At 52.0% G+C, this 23,016-nt stretch overlaps 1 protein-coding gene across 1 annotated transcript in view; it reads left to right on the top strand.

The window, feature by feature from the left end:
• Positions 1-23,016, top strand: part of tbc1d2b (TBC1 domain family, member 2B) — a 170,453-nt gene that overhangs the window by 50,869 nt on the left and 96,568 nt on the right. The window contains exons 5-6 of the mRNA XM_055910098.1: positions 12,486-12,757; positions 22,453-22,884. Coding sequence (XP_055766073.1) covers positions 12,486-12,757; positions 22,453-22,884 — 704 coding nt within the window. The remainder of the gene's footprint in view (positions 1-12,485; positions 12,758-22,452; positions 22,885-23,016) is intronic.

Here is a 23,016-nt window from a genome sequence, read left to right as displayed (position 1 = left end):
TGACCCTCACCACCTCCTCCTCACCCTCTGTCCCCTTCCTGACCCTCACCACCTCCTCCTCCTCACCCTCTGTCCCCTTCCTGACCCTCACCACCACCTCCTCCTCCTCCTCTGTCTCCTTCCTGACCCTCACCACCACCACCTCCTCCTCCTCACTCTCTGTCCCCTTCCTGACCCTCACCACCACCTCCTCCTCCTCCTCTGTCTCCTTCCTGACCCTCACCACCACCACCTCCTCCTCCTCACTCTCTGTCTCCTTCCTGACCCTCACCACCACCACCTCCTCCTCCTCACCCTCTGTCTCCTTCCTGACCCTCACAACCACCTCCTCCTCCTCCTCCTCATCCTCTGTCCCCTTCCTGACCCTCACCACCACCTCCTCCTCACCCTCTGTCCCCTTCCTGACCCTCACCACCACCTCCTCCTCCTCACCCTCTGTCCTCTTCCTGACCCTCACCACCACCTCCTCCTCCTCATCCTCTGTCCCCTTCCTGACCCTCACCACCTCCTCCTCCTCCTCACCCTCTGTCCCCTTCCTGACCCTCACCACCTCCTCCTCCTCATCCTCTGTCCCCTTCCTGACCCTTACCACCTCCTCCTCCTCATCCTCTGTCCCCTTCCTGACCCTCACCACCTCCTCCTCCTCACCCTCACCCTCTGTCCCCTTCCTGACCCTCACCACCTCCTCCTCCTCCTCCTCCTCACCCTCTGTCCCCTTCCTGACCCTCACCACCTCCTCCTCCTCACTCTCTGTCCCCTTCCTGACCCTCACCACCTCCTCCTCCTCACCCTCTGTCCCCTTCCTGACCCTCACCACCTCCTCCTCCTCCTCCTCTGTCCCCTTCCTGACCCTCACCACCACCACCTCCTCCTCCTCACCCTCTGTCCCCTTCCTGACCCTCACCACCGCCTCCTCCTCCTCACCCTCTGTCCTCTTCCTCACCAACTCCTCCTCATCCTCCTCACCCTCTGTCTCCTTCCTGACCCTCACCACCACCACCTCCTCCTCCTCACCCTCTGTCTCCTTCCTGACCCTCACCACCACCTCCTCCTCCTCCTCCTCCTCACCCTCTGTCCCCTTCCTGACCATCACCACCTCCTCCTCACCCTCTGTCCCCTTCCTGACCCTCACCACCTCCTCCTCCTCACCCTCTGTCCCCTTCCTGACCCTCACCACCTCCTCCTCCTCATCCTCTGTCCCCTTCCTGACCCTCACCACCTCCTCCTCCTCCTCCTCATCCTCTGTCCCCTTCCTGACCCTCACCACCTCCTCCTCCTCCTCACCCTCTGTCCCCTTCCTGACCCTCACCACCTCCTCCTCCTCATCCTCTGTCCCCTTCCTGACCCTCACCACCTCCTCCTCCTCATCCTCTGTCCCCTTCCTGACCCTCACCACCTCCTCCTCCTCATCCTCTGTCCCCTTCCTGACCCTCACCACCTCCTCCTCCTCATCCTCTGTCCCCTTCCTGACCCTCACCACCTCCTCCTCCTCACTCTCTGTCCCCTTCCTGACCCTCACCACCTCCTCCTCCTCACCCTCTGTCCCCTTCCTGACCCTCACCACCTCCTCCTCCTCATCCTCTGTCCCCTTCCTGACCCTCACCACCTCCTCCTCCTCCTCCTCATCCTCTGTCCCCTTCCTGACCCTCACCACCTCCTCCTCCTCCTCACCCTCTGTCCCCTTCCTGACCCTCACCACCTCCTCCTCCTCATCCTCTGTCCCCTTCCTGACCCTCACCACCTCCTCCTCCTCATCCTCTGTCCCCTTCCTGACCCTCACCACCTCCTCCTCCTCATCCTCTGTCCCCTTCCTGACCCTCACCACCTCCTCCTCCTCATCCTCTGTCCCCTTCCTGACCCTCACCACCTCCTCCTCCTCACTCTCTGTCCCCTTCCTGACCCTCACCACCTCCTCCTCCTCACCCTCTGTCCCCTTCCTGACCCTCACCACCTCCTCCTCCTCACTCTCTGTCCCCTTCCTGACCCTCACCACCTCCTCCTCCTCCTCCTCACCCTCTGTCCCCTTCCTGACCCTCACCACCTCCTCCTCCTCCTCACTCTCTGTCCCCTTCCTGACCCTCACCACCTCCTCCTCCTCCTCCTCCTCTGTCCCCTTCCTGACCCTCACCACCACCACCTCCTCCTCCTCACCCTCTGTCTCCTTCCTGACCCTCACCACCACCTCCTCCTCACCCTCTGTCCCCTTCCTGACCCTCATCACCACCTCCTCCTCCTCACCCTCTGTCCTCTTCCTGACCCTCACCACCACCTCCTCCTCCTCATCCTCTGTTCCCTTCCTGACCCTCACCACCACCACCTCCTCCTCACCCTCTGTCCCCTTCCTGACCCTCACCACCACCTCCTCCTCCTCATCCTCTGTCCCCTTCCTGACCCTCACCACCTCCTCCTCCTCACCCTCTGTCCCCTTCCTGACCCTCACCACCTCCTCCTCCTCACCCTCTGTCCCCTTCCTGACCCTCACCACCTCCTCCTCCTCATCCTCTGTCCCCTTCCTCACCACCTCCTCCTTCTCCTCACCCTCTGTCCCCTTCCTGACCCTCACCACCTCCTCCTCCTCACCCTCTGTCCCCTTCCTCACCCTCACCACCTCCTCCTCCTCACCCTCTGTCCCCTTCCTCACCCTCATCACCTCCTCCTCCTCACCCTCTGTCCCCTTCCTGACCCTCACCACCTCCTCCTCCTCACCCTCTGTCCCCTTCCTGACCCTCACCACCTCCTCCTCCTCACCCTCTGTCCCCTTCCTGACCCTCACCACCTCCTCCTCCTCACCCTCTGTCCCCTTCCTGACCCTCACCACCTCCTCCTCCTCCTCCTCACCCTCTGTCCTCTTCCTGACCCTCACCACCTCCTCCTCCTCACCCTCTGTCCCCTTCCTGACCCTCACCACCTCCTCCTCCTCACCCTCTGTCCCCTTCCTGACCCTTACCACCTCCTCCTCGCCCTCTGTCCCCTTCCTGACCCTCACCACCTCCTCCTCACCCTCTGTCCCCTTCCTGACCCTCACCACCTCCTCCTCCTCCTCCTCACCCTCTGTCCCCTTCCTGACCCTCACCACCTCCTCCTCCTCCTCCTCACCCTCTGTCCCCTTCCTGACCCTCACCACCTCCTCCTCCTCCTCCTCATCCTCTGTCCTCTTCCTGACCCTCACCACCTCCTCCTCACCCTCTGTCCCCTTCCTGACCCTCACCACCTCCTCCTCACCCTCTGTCCCCTTCCTGACCCTCACCACCTCCTCCTCCTCACCCTCTGTCCCCTTCCTGACCCTCACCACCTCCTCCTCCTCACCCTCTGTCCCCTTCCTGACCCTCACCACCACCTCCTCCTCCTCCTCTGTCTCCTTCCTGACCCTCACCACCACCACCTCCTCCTCCTCACCCTCTGTCCCCTTCCTGACCCTCACCACCTCCTCCTCCTCACCCTCTGTCCCCTTCCTGACCCTCACCACCACCTCCTCCTCCTCCTCTGTCTCCTTCCTGACCCTCACCACCACCACCTCCTCCTCCTCACCCTCTGTCTCCTTCCTGACCCTCACCACCACCTCCTCCTCCTCCTCCTCATCCTCTGTCCCCTTCCTGACCCTCACCACCACCTCCTCCTCACCCTCTGTCCCCTTCCTGACCCTCACCACCACCTCCTCCTCCTCACCCTCTGTCCTCTTCCTGACCCTCACCACCACCTCCTCCTCCTCATCCTCTGTCCCCTTCCTGACCCTCACCACCTCCTCCTCCTCCTCACCCTCTGTCCCCTTCCTGACCCTCACCACCTCCTCCTCCTCATCCTCTGTCCCCTTCCTGACCCTTACCACCTCCTCCTCCTCATCCTCTGTCCCCTTCCTGACCCTCACCACCTCCTCCTCCTCACCCTCTGTCCCCTTCCTGACCCTCACCACCTCCTCCTCCTCCTCCTCACCCTCTGTCCCCTTCCTGACCCTCACCACCTCCTCCTCCTCCTCCTCACCCTCTGTCCCCTTCCTGACCCTCACCACCTCCTCCTCCTCACCCTCTGTCCCCTTCCTGACCCTCACCACCTCCTCCTCCTCCTCCTCTGTCCCCTTCCTGACCCTCACCACCACCACCTCCTCCTCCTCACCCTCTGTCCCCTTCCTGACCCTCACCACCGCCTCCTCCTCCTCACCCTCTGTCCTCTTCCTCACCAACTCCTCCTCATCCTCCTCACCCTCTGTCCCCTTCCTGACCCTCACCACCACCACCTCCTCCTCCTCACCCTCTGTCTCCTTCCTGACCCTCACCACCACCTCCTCCTCCTCCTCCTCCTCACCCTCTGTCCCCTTCCTGACCATCACCACCTCCTCCTCACCCTCTGTCCCCTTCCTGACCCTCACCACCTCCTCCTCCTCACCCTCTGTCCCCTTCCTGACCCTCACCACCTCCTCCTCCTCATCCTCTGTCCCCTTCCTGACCCTCACCACCTCCTCCTCCTCATCCTCTGTCCCCTTCCTGACCCTCACCACCTCCTCCTCCTCCTCACCCTCTGTCCCCTTCCTGACCCTCACCACCTCCTCCTCCTCATCCTCTGTCCCCTTCCTGACCCTCACCACCTCCTCCTCCTCATCCTCTGTCCCCTTCCTGACCCTCACCACCTCCTCCTCCTCATCCTCTGTCCCCTTCCTGACCCTCACCACCTCCTCCTCCTCATCCTCTGTCCCCTTCCTGACCCTCACCACCTCCTCATCCTCTGTCCCCTTCCTGACCCTCACCACCTCCTCCTCCTCACTCTCTGTCCCCTTCCTGACCCTCACCACCTCCTCCTCCTCATCCTCTGTCCCCTTCCTGACCCTCACCACCTCCTCCTCCTCACTCTCTGTCCCCTTCCTGACCCTCACCACCTCCTCCTCCTCCTCCTCACCCTCTGTCCCCTTCCTGACCCTCACCACCTCCTCCTCCTCCTCACTCTCTGTCCCCTTCCTGACCCTCACCACCTCCTCCTCCTCATCCTCTGTCCCCTTCCTGACCCTCACCACCTCCTCCTCCTCACTCTCTGTCCCCTTCCTGACCCTCACCACCTCCTCCTCCTCCTCCTCACCCTCTGTCCCCTTCCTGACCCTCACCACCTCCTCCTCCTCCTCCTCCTCTGTCCCCTTCCTGACCCTCACCACCACCACCTCCTCCTCCTCACCCTCTGTCTCCTTCCTGACCCTCACCACCACCTCCTCCTCACCCTCTGTCCCCTTCCTGACCCTCACCACCACCTCCTCCTCCTCACCCTCTGTCCTCTTCCTGACCCTCACCACCACCTCCTCCTCCTCATCCTCTGTTCCCTTCCTGACCCTCACCACCACCACCTCCTCCTCACCCTCTGTCCCCTTCCTGACCCTCACCACCACCTCCTCCTCCTCATCCTCTGTCCCCTTCCTGACCCTCACCACCTCCTCCTCCTCACCCTCTGTCCCCTTCCTGACCCTCACCACCACCTCCTCCTCCTCATCCTCTGTCCCCTTCCTGACCCTCACCACCTCCTCCTCCTCATCCTCTGTCCCCTTCCTGACCCTCACCACCACCTCCTCCTCCTCATCCTCTGTCCCCTTCCTGACCCTCACCACCTCCTCCTCCTCATCCTCTGTCCCCTTCCTGACCCTCACCACCTCCTCCTCCTCACCCTCTGTCCCCTTCCTGACCCTCACCTCCTCACCCTCTGTCCCCTTCCTGACCCTCACCACCTCCTCCTCCTCACCCTCTGTCCCCTTCCTGACCCTCACCTCCTCACCCTCTGTCCTCTTCCTGACCCTCACCACCACCTCCTCCTCCTCATCCTCTGTTCCCTTCCTGACCCTCACCACCTCCTCCTCCTCCTCACCCTCTGTCCCCGTCCTGACCCTCACCACCTCCTCCTCCTCACCCTCTGTCCCCTTCCTGACCCTCACCACCTCCTCCTCACCCTCTGTCCCCTTCCTGACCCTCACCACCTCCTCCTCCTCACCCTCTGTCCCCTTCCTGACCCTCACCACCTCCTCCTCCTCACCCTCTGTCCCCTTCCTGACCCTCACCACCACCTCCTCCTCCTCCTCTGTCTCCTTCCTGACCCTCACCACCACCACCTCCTCCTCCTCACCCTCTGTCCCCTTCCTGACCCTCACCACCTCCTCCTCCTCACCCTCTGTCCCCTTCCTGACCCTCACCACCACCTCCTCCTCCTCCTCTGTCTCCTTCCTGACCCTCACCACCACCATCTCCTCCTCCTCACCCTCTGTCTCCTTCCTGACCCTCACCACCACCTCCTCCTCCTCCTCCTCATCCTCTGTCCCCTTCCTGACCCTCACCACCACCTCCTCCTCACCCTCTGTCCCCTTCCTGACCCTCACCACCACCTCCTCCTCCTCACCCTCTGTCCTCTTCCTGACCCTCACCACCACCTCCTCCTCCTCATCCTCTGTCCCCTTCCTGACCCTCACCACCTCCTCCTCTTCCTCACCCTCTGTCCCCTTCCTGACCCTCACCACCTCCTCCTCCTCATCCTCTGTCCCCTTCCTGACCCTTACCACCTCCTCCTCCTCATCCTCTGTCCCCTTCCTGACCCTCACCACCTCCTCCTCCTCACCCTCTGTCCCCTTCCTGACCCTCACCACCTCCTCCTCCTCACCCTCTGTCCCCTTCCTGACCCTCACCACCTCCTCCTCCTCCTCCTCCTCACCCTCTGTCCCTTTCCTGACCCTCACCACCTCCTCCTCCTCACTCTCTGTCCCCTTCCTGACCCTCACCACCTCCTCCTCCTCACCCTCTGTCCCCTTCCTGACCCTCACCACCACCACCTCCTCCTCCTCACCCTCTGTCCCCTTCCTGACCCTCACCACCGCCTCCTCCTCCTCACCCTCTGTCCTCTTCCTCACCAACTCCTCCTCATCCTCCTCACCCTCTGTCTCCTTCCTGACCCTCACCACCACCTCCTCCTCCTCCTCACCCTCTGTCCCCTTCCTGACCATCACCACCTCCTCCTCACCCTCTGTCCCCTTCCTGACCCTCACCACCTCCTCCTCCTCACCCTCTGTCCCCTTCCTGACCCTCACCACCTCCTCCTCCTCATCCTCTGTCCCCTTCCTGACCCTCACCACCTCCTCCTCCTCCTCCTCATCCTCTGTCCCCTTCCTGACCCTCACCACCTCCTCCTCCTCCTCACCCTCTGTCCCCTTCCTGACCCTCACCACCTCCTCCTCCTCATCCTCTGTCCCCTTCCTGACCCTCACCACCTCCTCCTCCTCATCCTCTGTCCCCTTCCTGACCCTCACCACCTCCTCCTCCTCATCCTCTGTCCCCTTCCTGACCCTCACCACCACCTCCTCCTCATCCTCTGTCCCCTTCCTGACCCTCACTACCTCCTCCTCCTCACTCTCTGTCCCCTTCCTGACCCTCACCACCTCCTCCTCCTCCTCCTCACCCTCTGTCCCCTTCCTGACCCTCACCACCTCCTCCTCCTCCTCACTCTCTGTCCCCTTCCTGACCCTCACCACCACCTCCTCCTCCTCATCCTCTGTCCCCTTCCTGACCCTCACCACCACCTCCTCCTCCTCATCCTCTGTCCCCTTCCTGACCCTCACCACCTCCTCCTCCTCATCCTCTGTCCCCTTCCTGACCCTCACCACCTCCTCCTCCTCACCCTCTGTCCCCTTCCTGACCCTCACCTCCTCACCCTCTGTCCCCTTCCTGACCCTCACCACCTCCTCCTCCTCACCCTCTGTCCCCTTCCTGACCCTCACCTCCTCACCCTCTGTCCCCTTCCTGACCCTCACCACCTCCTCCTCCTCACCCTCTGTCCCCTTCCTGACCCTCACCTCCTCACCCTCTGTCCTCTTCCTGACCCTCACCACCACCTCCTCCTCCTCATCCTCTGTTCCCTTCCTGACCCTCACCACCTCCTCCTCCTCCTCACCCTCTGTCCCCTTCCTGACCCTCACCACCTCCTCCTCCTCATCCTCTGTCCCCTTCCTGACCCTCACCACCTCCTCCTCCTCCTCATCCTCTGTCCCCTTCCTGACCCTCACCACCTCCTCCTCCTCACTCTCTGTTCCCTTCCTGACCCTCACCACCTCCTCCTCCTCACCCTCTGTCCCCTTCCTGACCCTCACCACTTCCTCCTCACCCTCTGTCCCCTTCCTGACCCTCACCACCTCCTCCTCATCCTCTGTCCCCTTCCTGACCCTCACCACCACCTCCTCCTCACCCTCTGTCCCCTTCCTGACCCTCACCACCTCCTCCTCACCCTCTGTCCCCTTCCTGACCCTCACCACCTCCTTCTCACCCTCTGTCCCCTTCCTGACCCTCACCACCTCCTCCTCACCCTCTGTCCCCTTCCTGACCCTCACCACCTCCTCCTCCTCATCCTCTGTCCCCTTCCTGACCCTCACCACCTCCTCCTCCTCACCCTCTGTCCCCTTCCTGACCCTCACCACCTCCTCCTCCTCCTCACCCTCTGTCCCCTTCCTGACCCTCACTACCTCCTCCTCCTCACCCTCTGTCCCCTTCCTGACCCTCACCACCTCCTCCTCCTCATCCTCTGTCCCCTTCCTGACCCTCACCACCTCCTCCTCCTCACCCTCTGTCCCCTTCCTGACCCTCACCACCTCCTCCTCCTCACCCTCTGTCCCCTTCCTGACCCTCACCACCTCCTCCTCCTCCTCCTCATCCTCTGTCCCCTTCCTGACCCTCACCACCTCCTCCTCCTCACCCTCTGTCCCCTTCCTGACCCTCACCACCACCTCCTCCTCCTCCTCACCCTCTGTCCCCTTCCTGACCCTCACCACCACCTCCTCCTCCTCCTCCTCCTCCTGCTCTGTCCCCTACCGTCCCCTACCCAAGTAGCTGCTACTTGGCAGGAAGGTAGGGGATTAATCGGAATGGCCGATTAATTAGGGCCGATTTCAAGTTTTCATAACAATCGGAAATCTGTATTTTTGGACACCGATTTTGCCGATTTTATTATTATTATATATATATTTTTTTACACCTTTATTATTAAGTCAGTTAAGAACAGATTCTTATTTTCAACGACGGCCTAGGAACGGTGGGTTAACTGCCTCGTTCAGGGGCAGAGCGACAGATTTTTACCTTGTCAGCTCGGGGGATTCAATCTTGCAACCTTACAGTTAACTAGTCCAACGCTCTAACCACCTGATTACATTGCACTCCACGAGGAGCCTGCCTGTTACGCGAATGCAGTAGACGCCAAGGTAAGTTGCTAGCTAGCATAAAACTTATCTTATAAAAAACAATCAATCAATCAATCACAATCACTAGTTAACTACACATGGTTGATGATATTACTAGTTTATCTAGCATGTCCTGCGTTGCATATAATCGATGCGGTGGGTATCGTTGCTCCAACGTGTACCTAACCATAAACATCAATGCCTTTCTTAAAATCAATACACAGAAGTATATATTTTTAAACCTGCATATTTAGCTGAAAGAAATCCAGGTTAGCAGGCAATATCAACCAGATGAAATTGTATCACTTCTCGTGCGTTCATTGCACGCAGAGTCAGGGTATATGCAACAGTTTGGGCCGCCTAATTTGCCAGAATTTTACGTAATTATGACATAACATTGAAGGTTGTGCAATGTAACAGGAATATTTAGACTTATGGATGCCACCCGTTAGATGAAATACGTAATCACACCTGTGTGGAGAGAGGCATTCTTCTTACCAAACCACATGACCTTTGTTTTGTTCAGAACAAGGTTAAGGGCAGAGAAAGCTTGTTGGACACTAAGAAAGCTTTGTTGTAGAGCGTTTAACACAAAAGCCGGGTAGGGGCCAGCTGAGTATAAGACTGTATCATCTCCATATAAATGGAAGAGAGAGCTTCCTACTGCCTGAGCTATGCTGTTGATGTAAATTGAGAAGAGCGTGGGGCCTAGGATCGAGCCTTGGGGTACTCCCTTGGTGACAGGCAGTGGCAGAGACAGCAGATTTTCTGACTTTATACACTGCACTCTTTGAGAGAGGTAGTTAGCAAACCAGGCCAAAGACACCTCAGAGACACCAATACTCCTTAGCCGGCCCACAAGAATGGAATGGTCTACCGTATCAAAATCTTTGGCCAAGTCAATAAAAATAGCAGCACAACAATGCTTAGAATCAAGGGCAATGGGAACATCATTGAGTACCTTTAAGGTTGCAGTGACACATCCATAACCTGAGCGGAAACCAGATTGCATACCAGAGAGAATACTAGACATCAAGAAAGCCAGCCAGTTGATTATTGACAAGTTTACAACACTTTTGATAAACAGGACAAAATAGAAATAGGCCTATAACAGTTAGGATCAGCTTGATCTCCCCCTTTAAAGAAAGGATGAACCGTGGCTGCCTTCCAAGCAATGGGAACCTCCTCAGAAAGGAGAGACAGGTTAAAAAGGCCAGAGATAGGCTTGGCGATGATGATAGGGGCAGCAACCTTAAAGAAAAAATGATATATACCAATTTACAGAGGCCAGTTCGTGAAGGAAGGCTTCCTCATTAAAGTTTCTTAGCAAGCGTCTATGACAAATCAGGACAGGTCGTTTCACTGAGCAGCCATTACGAACACAGGCTGTAAAACAGTGATCACTAAGGTCATTACAGAAAATACCAGACTGATAACTATCAGGATTATTTGTGAGGAGAACATCGAGGAGAGTAGCCTTTTCTGGGTGTTTGGTGTCATACCTTGTGGGGTTGGTAATAATCTGATAAAGATTTAGGGAGTCCCATTGCTTTAGGACTTGATCAGGTGGTTTAAGCATGCCCCAGTTTAGGTCACCTAGCAGGACAAATTCAGACTTAGTGTAAGGGGCCAGGAGAGAGCTTAGGGCAGGTAGGGTACAGGCCGGTGGAGACAACCGAGCACTAAAGATGATCCTTGGTAAAGATTGCCACTCCCCCACCTTTGGAAGATCTATCTTGTTGAAAAAGGTTATAACCAGAAAGGTTAACATCAGTATTCAAAACACTCTTCCTTAGCCACGTCTCAGTAATGACAAACACATCTGGATTGGAGCTGTGAACCCACACTTTCAATTGATACATTTTAGGTAATAAGCTTCTAGTGTTAACGTGCAGAAAACCCAGGCTTTTACGAGAGCAGAAATCAGTGAAGCAGATATCAGAGCAGAAATCAGAATTGTGGCTAGCAACAGTAGATGGGCCAGGGTGTACATGCACATTTCCGATTATCATCAGCAGTAATACAATCAAGGCACGGCAGAGGACAGGGAGAGCTCTGCAGTGCTGATTTTTTTAATGACATTTGAATGTGCATCAGATGGCAACAAGATCTTATTTTACAGCAATTTCATCAGGTAACATGAATACAAAGCTGGCGAGAGGTGGTTAGAATAGGATGGGAGGCCGAGAGTCCGTGTAACCAATAGAGAGTCAGAGTCCTGAGTGTGGGAACAAACATACTGTCCCACGGTTGGGTAAGCAAGCAAGGTCTTTGTCAACAAAGCACGCCGGAGTCATGAGACAAATGGCAGAAAGCACAATAAAAAAGAATATAACGACTGGTGCGAGCCATTGTAAGTTCAAAGATTCACTCACCCCAACAAGATAACTTGAGAGAGTAGCTCTCTGAGTCCAGGAGGCTATAAAAGTCTGAGATAAAATTAATAAATAGTAGGTCTATACTAGTTAATTAAAGCGTTTCTGAGTAAGCTCACATATTAAGCTTCACAAGTTAATTAGCCTACCTAAAATTCCGATCAGTCCAAAGTCTGCGGTGTGTGTGTGTGCTGGAGGCGAAAGAGAGGGAGAGGTGGGTGTGGAGGGGGTGCCTGTACCTGACAGGGGGAGATGGTGAACAGATTGCCAGGTGGAATACAAGCAGCAGGCAACAGGAGTAGGTGTCACCCGCTTTTTTTCAGGAGGCAGATTCCTTGCTAGCTAACTAACGTAGCAAGTCTCTGTCCACTGTTGTTAGCTAGCTATATCTCTTCAGTTTCGGCGAACGACTGGTCCTTTACGACGTCCAAACAAAGTTGTCCTGTGGCTGTTGTATTTTGGAGATTGCAAGGAGGATATCTTTTGATGTGATCAAATCAACAATATTGTTTCTTATTGAGGTCATTTAATTTGAGGTAAAGCTGCACAACAGTTCAAAGTAGAGATTAACCCAGGGGGTACTGTATTTTAATGACCTCTGGATAGGTAGAGGGGGTTTCAAAGACCTTGGGAACAAGAATCTTTGGTAGTCGGGAATCCTTCCAGTTAATATCAGGTTGTAGGTTTGGAGTTTTGATTTGGAGTGAAGGTTATGTTGTGGAGGGTAGTATCCTGTATATATCCTGGTGACATAGTGTTGTGGAGGGTAGTATCCTGTATATGTCCTGGTGACATAGTGAAGGTTATGTGGATTATTATTATCCTTGTGGAAAACTCTAAATCTATATTTTTGTATAAACATGCTGAAAAATGCAGGAAGACTGCAGTCACTGTATCTCTAGTAATCCCTCCCTCTGACCTCTCACCCCCAGATTCCATTGGTTCTCCGTTCACATTTGACTTCGGGCGGAGCAGCAGTTCGTCGTTGCGGCCCAAGCGGCCCACTCTGCGGGACATAATGGGTTCAGGGAGGTTAGGACGCAATGCAGAGAGCTCTTCCCCCTCCTCTCAGACCACGTCCCCAGTGGAGTGTAACGGCAGCAGGACCAATGAGCTGCAGCTCCGACTCCAGGGCCAGGAACAGGAACTGACACGCCTCCACGAGGAGAACAACAACCTGACTGAAGAGTTAACCTCCCAGAAGGTAAGGTCATAGAGAAACTCGCGCACACATTTTTTTGAATCTGATTTTTAAATCAAATTTTTTACTTGTGTCAGTTACTTGATGTGGAATAGAGTTCCATGTAGTCATGGCTCTATGTAGTACTGTGTGCCTCCCATAGTCTGTTCTGGACTTGGAGACTGTGAAGAGACCTCTGGTGGCATGTCTTGTGGGGTATGGATGGGTGTCCCAGCTGTGTGCTGCTAGTTTAGACAGACAGCTCGGTGCATTCAACATGTCAATACTTCTCATAAATAAAAGTAGTGATGAAGTCAATCTCTCCTCCACTTTCAGCCAGGAGAGATTGACTATTAAACAGCTTCTATTACCATCAGACTGTTGTGAATGTGTCATCTTTCAGACATCAAAGCCCATTACACATATTGACACTGGCCTGTTCCTCTACTGTCATGTCCCTGGAGATGAGATAATCAGTCCCCAGTGTATTCAAATTGTCTCTAGGTGGTTTACCAATGGTCTAAACAATTAACCAACCAATCAATAGGTATTGTAGCCCAAGAATTAGCTGGTGGACTTCTTCAGCTAGCTGGGAGATGGGCCTAGCTTGAGGCTAGCTCAAGGCTAACTGGCGTTTGCTTCGGGACAGAGACGTTAGCCAGGAGTAGCCACTCGTATTGCAGCTAGCTAGCTGTGATGATCCGGTGTAAAGGTTCAGAGCTTGCGATAGGAATCCAGAGAAGTGGTAGAGAAATGTCAGGTATTGACCGAGCTGAGGCTGGCTGGTGTCCGAGTTAACGGTGAAGACCGCTAGCAGTGGCTAACTGACTACTAGCTAGCTTCTGATGGGGTTCCGGTTCTAAAGTATAAAAATAGCAGATCCGTACCACATTGGGTGAGGCAGGTTGCAGGAGAGTATATTCAGTCTGTAGATGGAAAGTGAGATTAAAATATATCCAAAATATATTTAACAAAAGGAAAACGATATTTACACGGGACAGGACAAGACAAAACGCACGTCCGATTGCTACGCCATCTTGGGGCATAGCAATACGCATTAATAATCTTGGACCCTTTACTGCCGACACGGAGCCCCGCCGATCCGTCATGACTGGTCTGCCGACGTAATCGTTCGAGGTGGTTTCAACAGGCTCTTCCGTTGCAACGGTGCAGAAGGCCCATCTGCTATCCCCGGCCCGCTAGCTGTCTGAATCGCCGTGTCCTCAGCCCTACCCTGCCCAAAATGCCTTAGATAGCCCTTTTGTCCCACCCCCCACACATGCAGTGACCTCACCTGGCTTATCTGGTGCCTCTAGTGACAAAACCTCTCATCGTCATTCAATGCCCAGGTTTACTACCATACCCTTGTCTGTACATTATGCCTTGAATCTATTCTTCTGCGCCCAGAGATCTGCTCCTTTTACTCTGTTTCGAACGCACTAGACGACCAGTTCTTATAGCCTTTAACTTCTCTAGGATATGTGGGACGCTAACGTCCCACTTGGTCAAAAGCCAGTAAAAATGCAGAGCGCCAAATTCAAACATATAAAATCTAACTTTCATGAAATCACACCTGAAAGACACCAAATTAAAGCTTCACTTGTTGTGAATCCAGCCAACATGTCTGATTTCAAAAAGGATTTATGGCGAAAGCACACCAAACGATTATGTTAGGTCAGTACATAGCCACAGAAAAACCAAGCCATTTTTCCAGCCAAAGAGAGGAGTAACAAAAAGCAGAAATATTAATCCCTAACCTTTGACGATCTTCATCAGATGACACTCCCAGGACTCAATGTTGCACAATACATGTATGTTTTGTTCGATAAAGTTCATACTTATATCCAAAAACCTCAGTTTATATTGGCGCCATGTTCAAAAATGCCTCCCAAACATCTGGAGAAATTGCAGAGAGCCACATCAAATAACAGAAATACTCATCATAAACTTTGATGAAAGATACATGTTTTACATAGAATTAAAGATAAACTTGTTCTTAATGCAACCGCTGTGTCAGATTTCAAAAAAGCTTTACGGCAAAAGCACAATATTCAATCTGAGTACAGCGTTCAGCCACCAAAGCAAGCCATACAGTTACCCGCCAAATTGTGCAGTCAACAAAAGTCAGAAATAGCATTATAAATCTTCACTTTGTTGATCTTCGTCGAAATGCACTCCCAGGACTCCCACTTCCACAAGAAATGTTCGTTTTGTTCGATTACGTCCATATTTATGTCCAAATACCTCCGTTTAGTTCACTATTCCAAAGGCACAATGCGCGAGCGCAAAATCCAGACGAAAAGTCAAAAGAGTTCCATTACAGTTTGTAGAAACATGTCAAAAGATGGTTACAATCAATCTTTAGGGTCTTTTTATAATAAATCTTCAGTAATATTCCAACGGGACAATAGCGTATTCATTACAGAGGAAAAAGAAGGAACGGCGTGCCCGCCTGACCGCGCAGTAAACAACTCATTGGCCTCAGCCCAGTCCACTTGTTGAAACAGCTCTTATTCCACCCCCTTCCTCCAGTAAACAACTCATTGGCCTCAGCCTAGTCCACTTGTTGAAACAGCTCTTATTCCACCCCCTTCCTCCAGTAAACAACTCATTGGCCTCAGCCCAGTCCACTTGTTGAAACAGCTCTTATTTCCACCCCCTTCCTCCAGTAAACAACTCATTGGCCTCAGCCCAGTCCACTTGTTGAAACAGCTCTTATTCCACCTCCTTCCTCCAGTAAACAACTCATTGGCCTCAGCCCAGTCCACTTGTTGAAACAGCTCTTATTTCCACCCCCTTCCTCCAGTAAACAACTCATTGGCCTCAGCCCAGTCCACTTGTTGAAACAGCTCTTATTCCACCCCCTTCCTCCAGTAAACAACTCATTGGCCTCAGCCTAGTCCACTTGTTGAAACAGCTCTTATTCCACCCCCTTCCTCCAGTAAACAACTCATTGGCCTCAGCCCAGTCCACTTGTTGAAACAGCTCTTATTTCCACCCCCTTCCTCCAGTAAACAACTCATTGGCCTCAGCCCAGTCCACTTGTTGAAACAGCTCTTATTCCACCTCCTTCCTCCAGTAAACAACTCATTGGCCTCAGCCCAGTCCACTTGTTGAAACAGCTCTTATTTCCACCCCCTTCCTCCAGTAAACAACTCATTGGCCTCAGCCTAGTCCACTTGTTGAAACAGCTCTTATTCCACCCCCTTCCTCCAGTAAACAACTCATTAGCGTCAGCCCAGTCCACTTGTTGAAACAGCTCTTATTTGACCCCCTTCCTCCAGTAAACAACTCATTGGCCTCAGCCTAGTCCACTTGTTGAAACAGCTCTTATTCCTCCCCCTTCCTCCAGTAAACAACTCATTGGCCTCAGCCCAGTCCACTTGTTGAAACAGCTCTTATTCGACCCCCTTCCACAATAGAAGCCTCAAACAACTTTCTAAAGACTGTTGACATCTGCTGGAAGCCTTGGGAAGTGCAATCTGGCCCCATAGACACAGCATATTGGATAGGCAATCACTTAAATGAAACTACAAACCTCAGATTTCCCACTTCCTGGTTGGATTTGTCTCAGGTTTTCGCCTGCCATATGAGTTCTGTTATACTCACAAACATTATTTTAACAGTTTTGGAAACCTTAGAGTGTTTTCTATCCAAATATACTACTTATAGGCATATCATAGCTTCTGGGCCTGGGTAACAAGCAGTTTACTCTGGGCACCTTATTCATCCAAGCTACTCAATACTGCCCCCCTTTCCCAAAGAAGTTAACTAACCTCGAAACGAGATTCAATGCCATACAACACTCCTTCCGTGGTCTCCAACTGCTTTTAAATGCAAGTAAAACTAAATGCATGCTCTTCAACCGAATGCTGCCCGCACCCACCCGCCCGACTAGGTTCACTACTCTAAAAGGTTCTGACTTAGAATATGTGGACAAATACCTAGGTGTCTGGTTAGACTGTAAACTCTCCTTCCAGACTCATATTAAGCATGTCCAATCCAAAATTAAATCTAGAATTGGCTTGCTATATTGCAACAAATCCTCCTTCACTCATGCTGCCAAACATACCCTCGTAAAACTGACTATCCTACCCATCCTTGACTTCGGTGATGTCATTTACAAAATAGCCTCCAACACCCTACTCAGCAAACTGGATGCAGTCTATCACAGTGCCATCTGTTCTGTCACCAAAGCCCCATATACTACCCACCACTGTGACCTGTATGCTCTCGTTGGCTGGCCCTCGCTATTAGTCGCCAAACCCACTGGCTCCAGGTCATCTATAAGTCTTTGCTAGGTAAAGCCCCGCCTTATCTCAGCTCACTGGTCACCATAACAACACCCACCTGTAGCACACGCTCCAGCAGGTATATTTCACCGGTCATCACCAAAGCTAACACTTCCTTTTGCCACCTTTCCTTCCAGTTCTCTGCTGCCAATGACTGGAACGAATTGCAAAATTCACTGAAGCTGGAGACTCATCTCCCTCACTAACTTTAAGCATCAGCTGTCAGAGCAGCTTACCGATCACTGTACCTGTACACAGCCAATCTGTAAATAGCCCACCCTACTACCTCATCCCCATATTGTTTTTGATCCTCTTTCTCTTTTGCACCCCAGTATCTCTACTTGCACGTCATCATCTGCACATCTTTCACTCCAGTGTTAATGCTAAATTGTAATTATTCTGCCTCTATGTTCTATTTATTGCCTGAACTCCCTAATCTCCTATATTTGCAAACACTGTACATCGATTTTTCTATTGTGTTGTTGACTGTACGTTTGTTTGTAATTTTGTTGTTTTTGTCGCACTGCTTTGCTTTATCTTGGCCAGGTCGCAGTTGTAAATGAGAATTTGTTCTCAAATGGCCTACCTGGTTAAATAAAGGTGAAATAAAATAAATAAATATTATTAGCATGCCCAGTAGTAGCTAACTCATTAGGGTAGCAGGTAGCAGCGTGCCCAGTAGTAACTAACTCATTAGGGTAGCAGGTAGCAGCATGCCCAGTAGTAACTTACTCATTAGGGTAGCAGCTAACTCATTAGGGTAGCAGCATGCCCATTAGTAACTAACTCATTAGGGTAGCAGGTAGCAGCATGCCCAGTAGTAACTAAGTCATTAGGGTAGCAGCATGCCCAGTAGTAACTAACTCATTAGGGTAGCAGGTAGCAGCATGCCCAGTAGTAACTTACTCATTAGGGTAGCAGCTAACTCATTAGGGTAGCAGCATGCCCATTAGTAACTAACTCATTAGGGTAGCAGGTAGCAGCATGCCCAGTAGTAACTAACTCATTAGGGTAGCAGGTAGCAGCATGCCCAGTAGGAACTAACTCATTAGAGTAGGAGGTAGCAGTATGCCCAGTAGTAACTAACTCATTAGGGTAGCAGGTAGCAGCATGCCCAGTAGTAAATAACTCATTAGGATAGCAGTATGCCCAGTAGTAACTAACTCATTAGGGTAGCAGGTAGCAGCATGCCCAGTAGTAACTAACTCATTAGGGTAGCAGCATGCCCAGTAGTAACTAACTCATTAGGGTAGCAGCGTGCCCAGTAGTAACTAACTCATTAGGGTAGCAGGTAGCAGCATGCCCAGTAGTAAATAACTCATTAGGGTAGCAGGTAGCAGCATGCCCAGTAGTAACTAACTCATTAGGGTAGCAGCATGCCCAGTAGTAACTAACTCATTAGGGTAGCAGGTAGCAGCATGCCCAGTAGTAACTAACTCATTAGGGTAGCAGCATGCCCAGTAAGTAGTAACTAACTCATTAGGGTAGCAGGTAGCAGCATGCCCAGTAGTAACTAACTCATTAGGGTAGCAGCATGCCCAGTAGTAACTAACTCATTAGGGTAGCAGGTAGCAGCGTGCCCAGTAGTAACTAACTCATTAGGGTAGCAGCATGCCCAGTAGTAACTAACTCATTAGGGTAGCAGGTAGCAGCATGCCCAGTAGTAACTAACTCATTGGGGTAGCAGCATGCCCAGTAGTAACTAACTCATTAGGGTAGCGGGTAGCAGCGTGACCAGTAGTAACTAACTCATTAGGGTAGCAGGTAGCAGTTTGCCCAGTAGTAACTAACTCATTAGGGTAGCAGGTAGCAGCATGCCCAGTAGTAACTAATTCATTAGGGTAGCAGCGTGCCCAGTAGTAACTAACTCATTAGGGTAGCAGGTAGCAGCATACCCAGTAGTAACTAACTCATTAGGGTAGCAGCGTGCCCAGTAGTAACTAACTCATTAGGGTAGCAGCATGCCCAGTAGTAACTAACTCATTAGGGTAGCAGGTAGCAGCATGCCCAGTAGTAACTAACTCATTAGGGTAGCAGGTAGCAGCATGCCCAGTAGTAACTAACTCATTAGGGTAGGAGGTAGCAGCATGCCCAGTAGTAACTAACTCATTAGGATAGCGGGTAGCAGTTTGCCCAGTAGTAACTAACTCATTAGGGTAGCAGGTAGCAGCATGCCCAGTAGTAACTAACTCATTAGGGTAGCAGCATGCCCAGTAGTAACTAACTCATTAGGGTAGCAGGTAGCAGCATGCCCAGTAGTAACTAACTCATTAGGGTAGCAGGTAGCAGCATGCCCAGTAGTAACTAACTCATTAGGGTAGCAGGTAGCAGCATGCTCAGTAGTAACTAACTCATTAGGGTAGCAGCATGCCCAGTAGTAACTAACTCATTAGGGTAGCAGGTAGCAGCATGCCCAGTAGTAACTAACTCATTAGGGTAGCAGGTAGCAGCATGCCCAGTAGTAACTAACTCATTAGGGTAGCAGGTAGCAGCATGCCCAGTAGGAACTAAGTCATTAGGGTAGCAGCATGCCCAGTAGTAACTAACTCATTAGGGTAGCAGGTAGCAGCATGCCCAGTAGGAACTAACTCATTAGAGTAGCAGGTAGCAGTATGCCCAGTAGTAACTAACTCATTAGGGTAGCAGGTAGCAGCATGCCCAGTAGTAACTAACTCATTAGGGTAGCAGCATGCCCAGTAGTAACTAACTCATTAGGGTAGCAGCGTGCCCAGTAGTAACTAACTCATTAGGGTAGCAGGTAGCAGCATGCCCAGTAGTAAATAACTCATTAGGGTAGCAGGTAGCAGCATGCCCAGTAGTAACTAACTCATTAGGGTAGCAGCATGCCCAGTAGTAACTAACTCATTAGGGTAGCAGCATGCCCAGTAGTAACTAACTCATTAGGGTAGCAGCATGCCCAGTAGTAACTAACTCATTTGGGTAGCAGGTAGCAGCATGCCCAGTAGTAACTAACTCATTGGGGTAGCAGCATGCCCAGTAGTAACTAACTCATTAGGGTAGCGGGTAGCAGCGTGACCAGTAGTAACTAACTCATTAGGGTAGCAGGTAGCAGTTTGCCCAGTAGTAACTAACTCATTAGGGTAGCAGGTAGCAGCATGCCCAGTAGTAACTAACTCATTAGGGTAGCAGGTAGCAGCATACCCAGTAGTAACTAACTCATTAGGGTAGCAGCGTGCCCAGTAGTAACTAACTCATTAGGGTAGCAGCATGCCCAGTAGTAACTAACTCATTAGGGTAGCAGGTAGCAGCATGCCCAGTAGTAACTAACTCATTAGGGTAGCAGGTAGCAGCATGCCCAGTAGTAACTAACTCATTAGGGTAGGAGGTAGCAGCATGCCCAGTAGTAACTAACTCATTAGGATAGCGGGTAGCAGCATGCCCAGTAGTAACTAACTCATTAGGGTAGCAGCATACCCAGTAGTAACTAACTCATTAGGGTAGCAGCATGCCCAGTAGTAACTAACTCATTAGGGTAGCAGGTAGCAGCATGCCCAGTAGTAACTAAGTCATTAGGGTAGCAGCATGCCCAGTAGTAACTAACTCATTAGGGTAGCAGGTAGCAGCATGCCCAGTAGTAACTAACTCATTAGGGTAGCAGGTAGCAGTATGCCCAGTAGTAACTAACTCATTAGGGTAGCAGGTAGCAGCATGCCCAGTAGTAACTAACTCATTAGGGTAGCAGGTAGCAGCATACCCAGTAGTAACTAACTCATTAGGGTAGCAGGTAGCAGCATACCCAGTAGTAACTAACTCATTAGGGTAGCAGGTAGCAGCATGCCCAGTAGTAACTAACTCATTAGGGTAGCAGGTAGCAGTATGCCCAGTAGTAACTAACTCATTAGGGTAGCAGGTAGCAGCATGCCCAGTAGTAACTAACTCATTAGGGTAGCAGGTAGCAGCATACCCAGTAGTAACTAACTCATTAGGGTAGCAGCGTGCCCAGTAGTAACTAACTCATTAGGGTAGCAGCATGCCCAGTAGTAACTAACTCATTAGGGTAGCAGGTAGCAGCATGCCCAGTAGTAAATAACTCATTAGGGTAGCAGGTAGCAGCATGCCCAGTAGTAAATAACTCATTAGGGTAGCAGGTAGCAGTATGCCCAGTAGTAAATAACTCATTAGGGTAGCAGGTAGCAGCATGCCCAGTAGTAACTAACTCATTAGGGTAGCAGGTAGCAGCGTGCCCAGTAGTAACTAACTCATTAGGGTAGCAGCATGCCCAGTAGTAACTAACTCATTAGGGTAGCAGGTAGCAGCATGCCCAGTAGTAACTAACTCATTAGGGTAGCAGGTAGCAGTATGCCCAGTAGTAACTAACTCATTAGGGTAGCAGGTAGCAGCATGCCCAGTAGTAACTAACTCATTAGGGTAGCAGGTAGCAGCATACCCAGTAGTAACTAACTCATTAGGGTAGCAGGTAGCAGCATACCCAGTAGTAACTAACTCATTAGGGTAGCAGGTAGCAGCATGCCCAGTAGTAACTAACTCATTAGGGTAGCAGGTAGCAGTATGCCCAGTAGTAACTAACTCATTAGGGTAGCAGGTAGCAGCATGCCCAGTAGTAACTAACTCATTAGGGTAGCAGGTAGCAGCATGCCCAGTAGTAACTAACTCATTAGGGTAGCAGGTAGCAGTATGCCCAGTAGTAACTAACTCATTAGGGTAGCAGGTAGCAGCATGCCCAGTAGTAGCTAACTCATTAGGGTAGCAGGTAGCAGCATGCCCAGTAGTAACTAACTCATTAGGATAGCGGGTAGCAGTTTGCCCAGTAGTAACTAACTCATTAGGGTAGCAGGTAGCAGCATGCCCAGTAGTAACTAACTCATTAGGGTAGCAGGTAGCAGTTTGCCCAGTAGTAACTAACTCATTAGTGTAGCAGCGTGCCCAGTAGTAACTAACTCATTAGGGTAGCAGTTTGCCCAGTAGTAACTAACTCATTAGGGTAGCAGGTAGCAGCGTGCCCAGTAGTAACTAACTCATTAGGGTAGCAGCATGCCCAGTAGTAACTAACTCATTAGGGTAGCAGGTAGCAGCGTGCCCAGTAGTAACTAACTCATTAGGGTAGCAGCATGCCCAGTAGTAACTAACTCATTACGGTAGCAGGTAGCCTAGCGGTTAGAGCGTTGATCCTGTAACCTAAAGTGTACTGGTTCAAATCCCCAAAGCAAAATGTTGCTTTGTCCTTATGGAACTTAACCCTTACTGCTCCTTGGTAAGCGTCTGCTAAATGACTACCATCTAAATGTAATCCATTTTGCAGACGCCTTTTATCCAAAGTGATTTACAGATTTACTGCATACATTTTGCATGTGGTTGGCCCTGGGAATCAAACTCACAATGCTGTCAAGCGCCATGCTCTACCAGCTGATCCATACAGGACCACCACTGTCTTCTCTCCTCCACCAGGAGCTGGTCAGACTGCTTCAGCAGACATTGAGGAGCACCCAGAGGGAGATACGACCAGCCCCACCAGCTCCAGTATTAACTCCAGTACCTGCCTCACCTCCAGCCTTAGGACCAGGAGCTGCCCAAGCCTCAGGACCAACCTCGGGGCCAGCCCCAGCCCCAGGGTTCCCACAGTCGGCCTCAGGACCAACCTCGGGGTCAGCCCCAGCCCCAGGACCAACCTCAGGGTCAGCCCCAGCCTCAGGACCAACCTCAGGGTCAGCCCCAGCCCCAGGGTTCCCACAGTCGGACATAGCCCAGATGGAAGCCCTCCTCCTGGAGAGGGAGGGCCAGGTCCAGGCCCTGTGTTGCAAGATGGAGCGTCTAGCACTGGAGAAGGAGAGTCTACAGAGGGAGCTGAAAGGACTGAAGGCCAAGGTAGGAGAGAGACAGGTTTTTTTCTTCTTGTCTTGATCTCCTTCTTATTCTTGTTGTTTTTCTTATTATTCTTGTATGATTTTATATTTTTAAAACAATACTTAATATTGTGGTTATCCTCTAGGTTGGGGTTAATATTGGGGTTAT

Source organism: Salvelinus fontinalis, unplaced genomic scaffold, assembly GCF_029448725.1.
Source record: "Salvelinus fontinalis isolate EN_2023a unplaced genomic scaffold, ASM2944872v1 scaffold_0001, whole genome shotgun sequence".
In the NCBI taxonomy this organism is placed as follows: Eukaryota; Metazoa; Chordata; class Actinopteri; order Salmoniformes; family Salmonidae; genus Salvelinus; species Salvelinus fontinalis.
The sequence above is the reverse complement of the archived record's forward strand: the minus strand, read 5'-3'. Positions and strand labels throughout refer to the sequence as shown.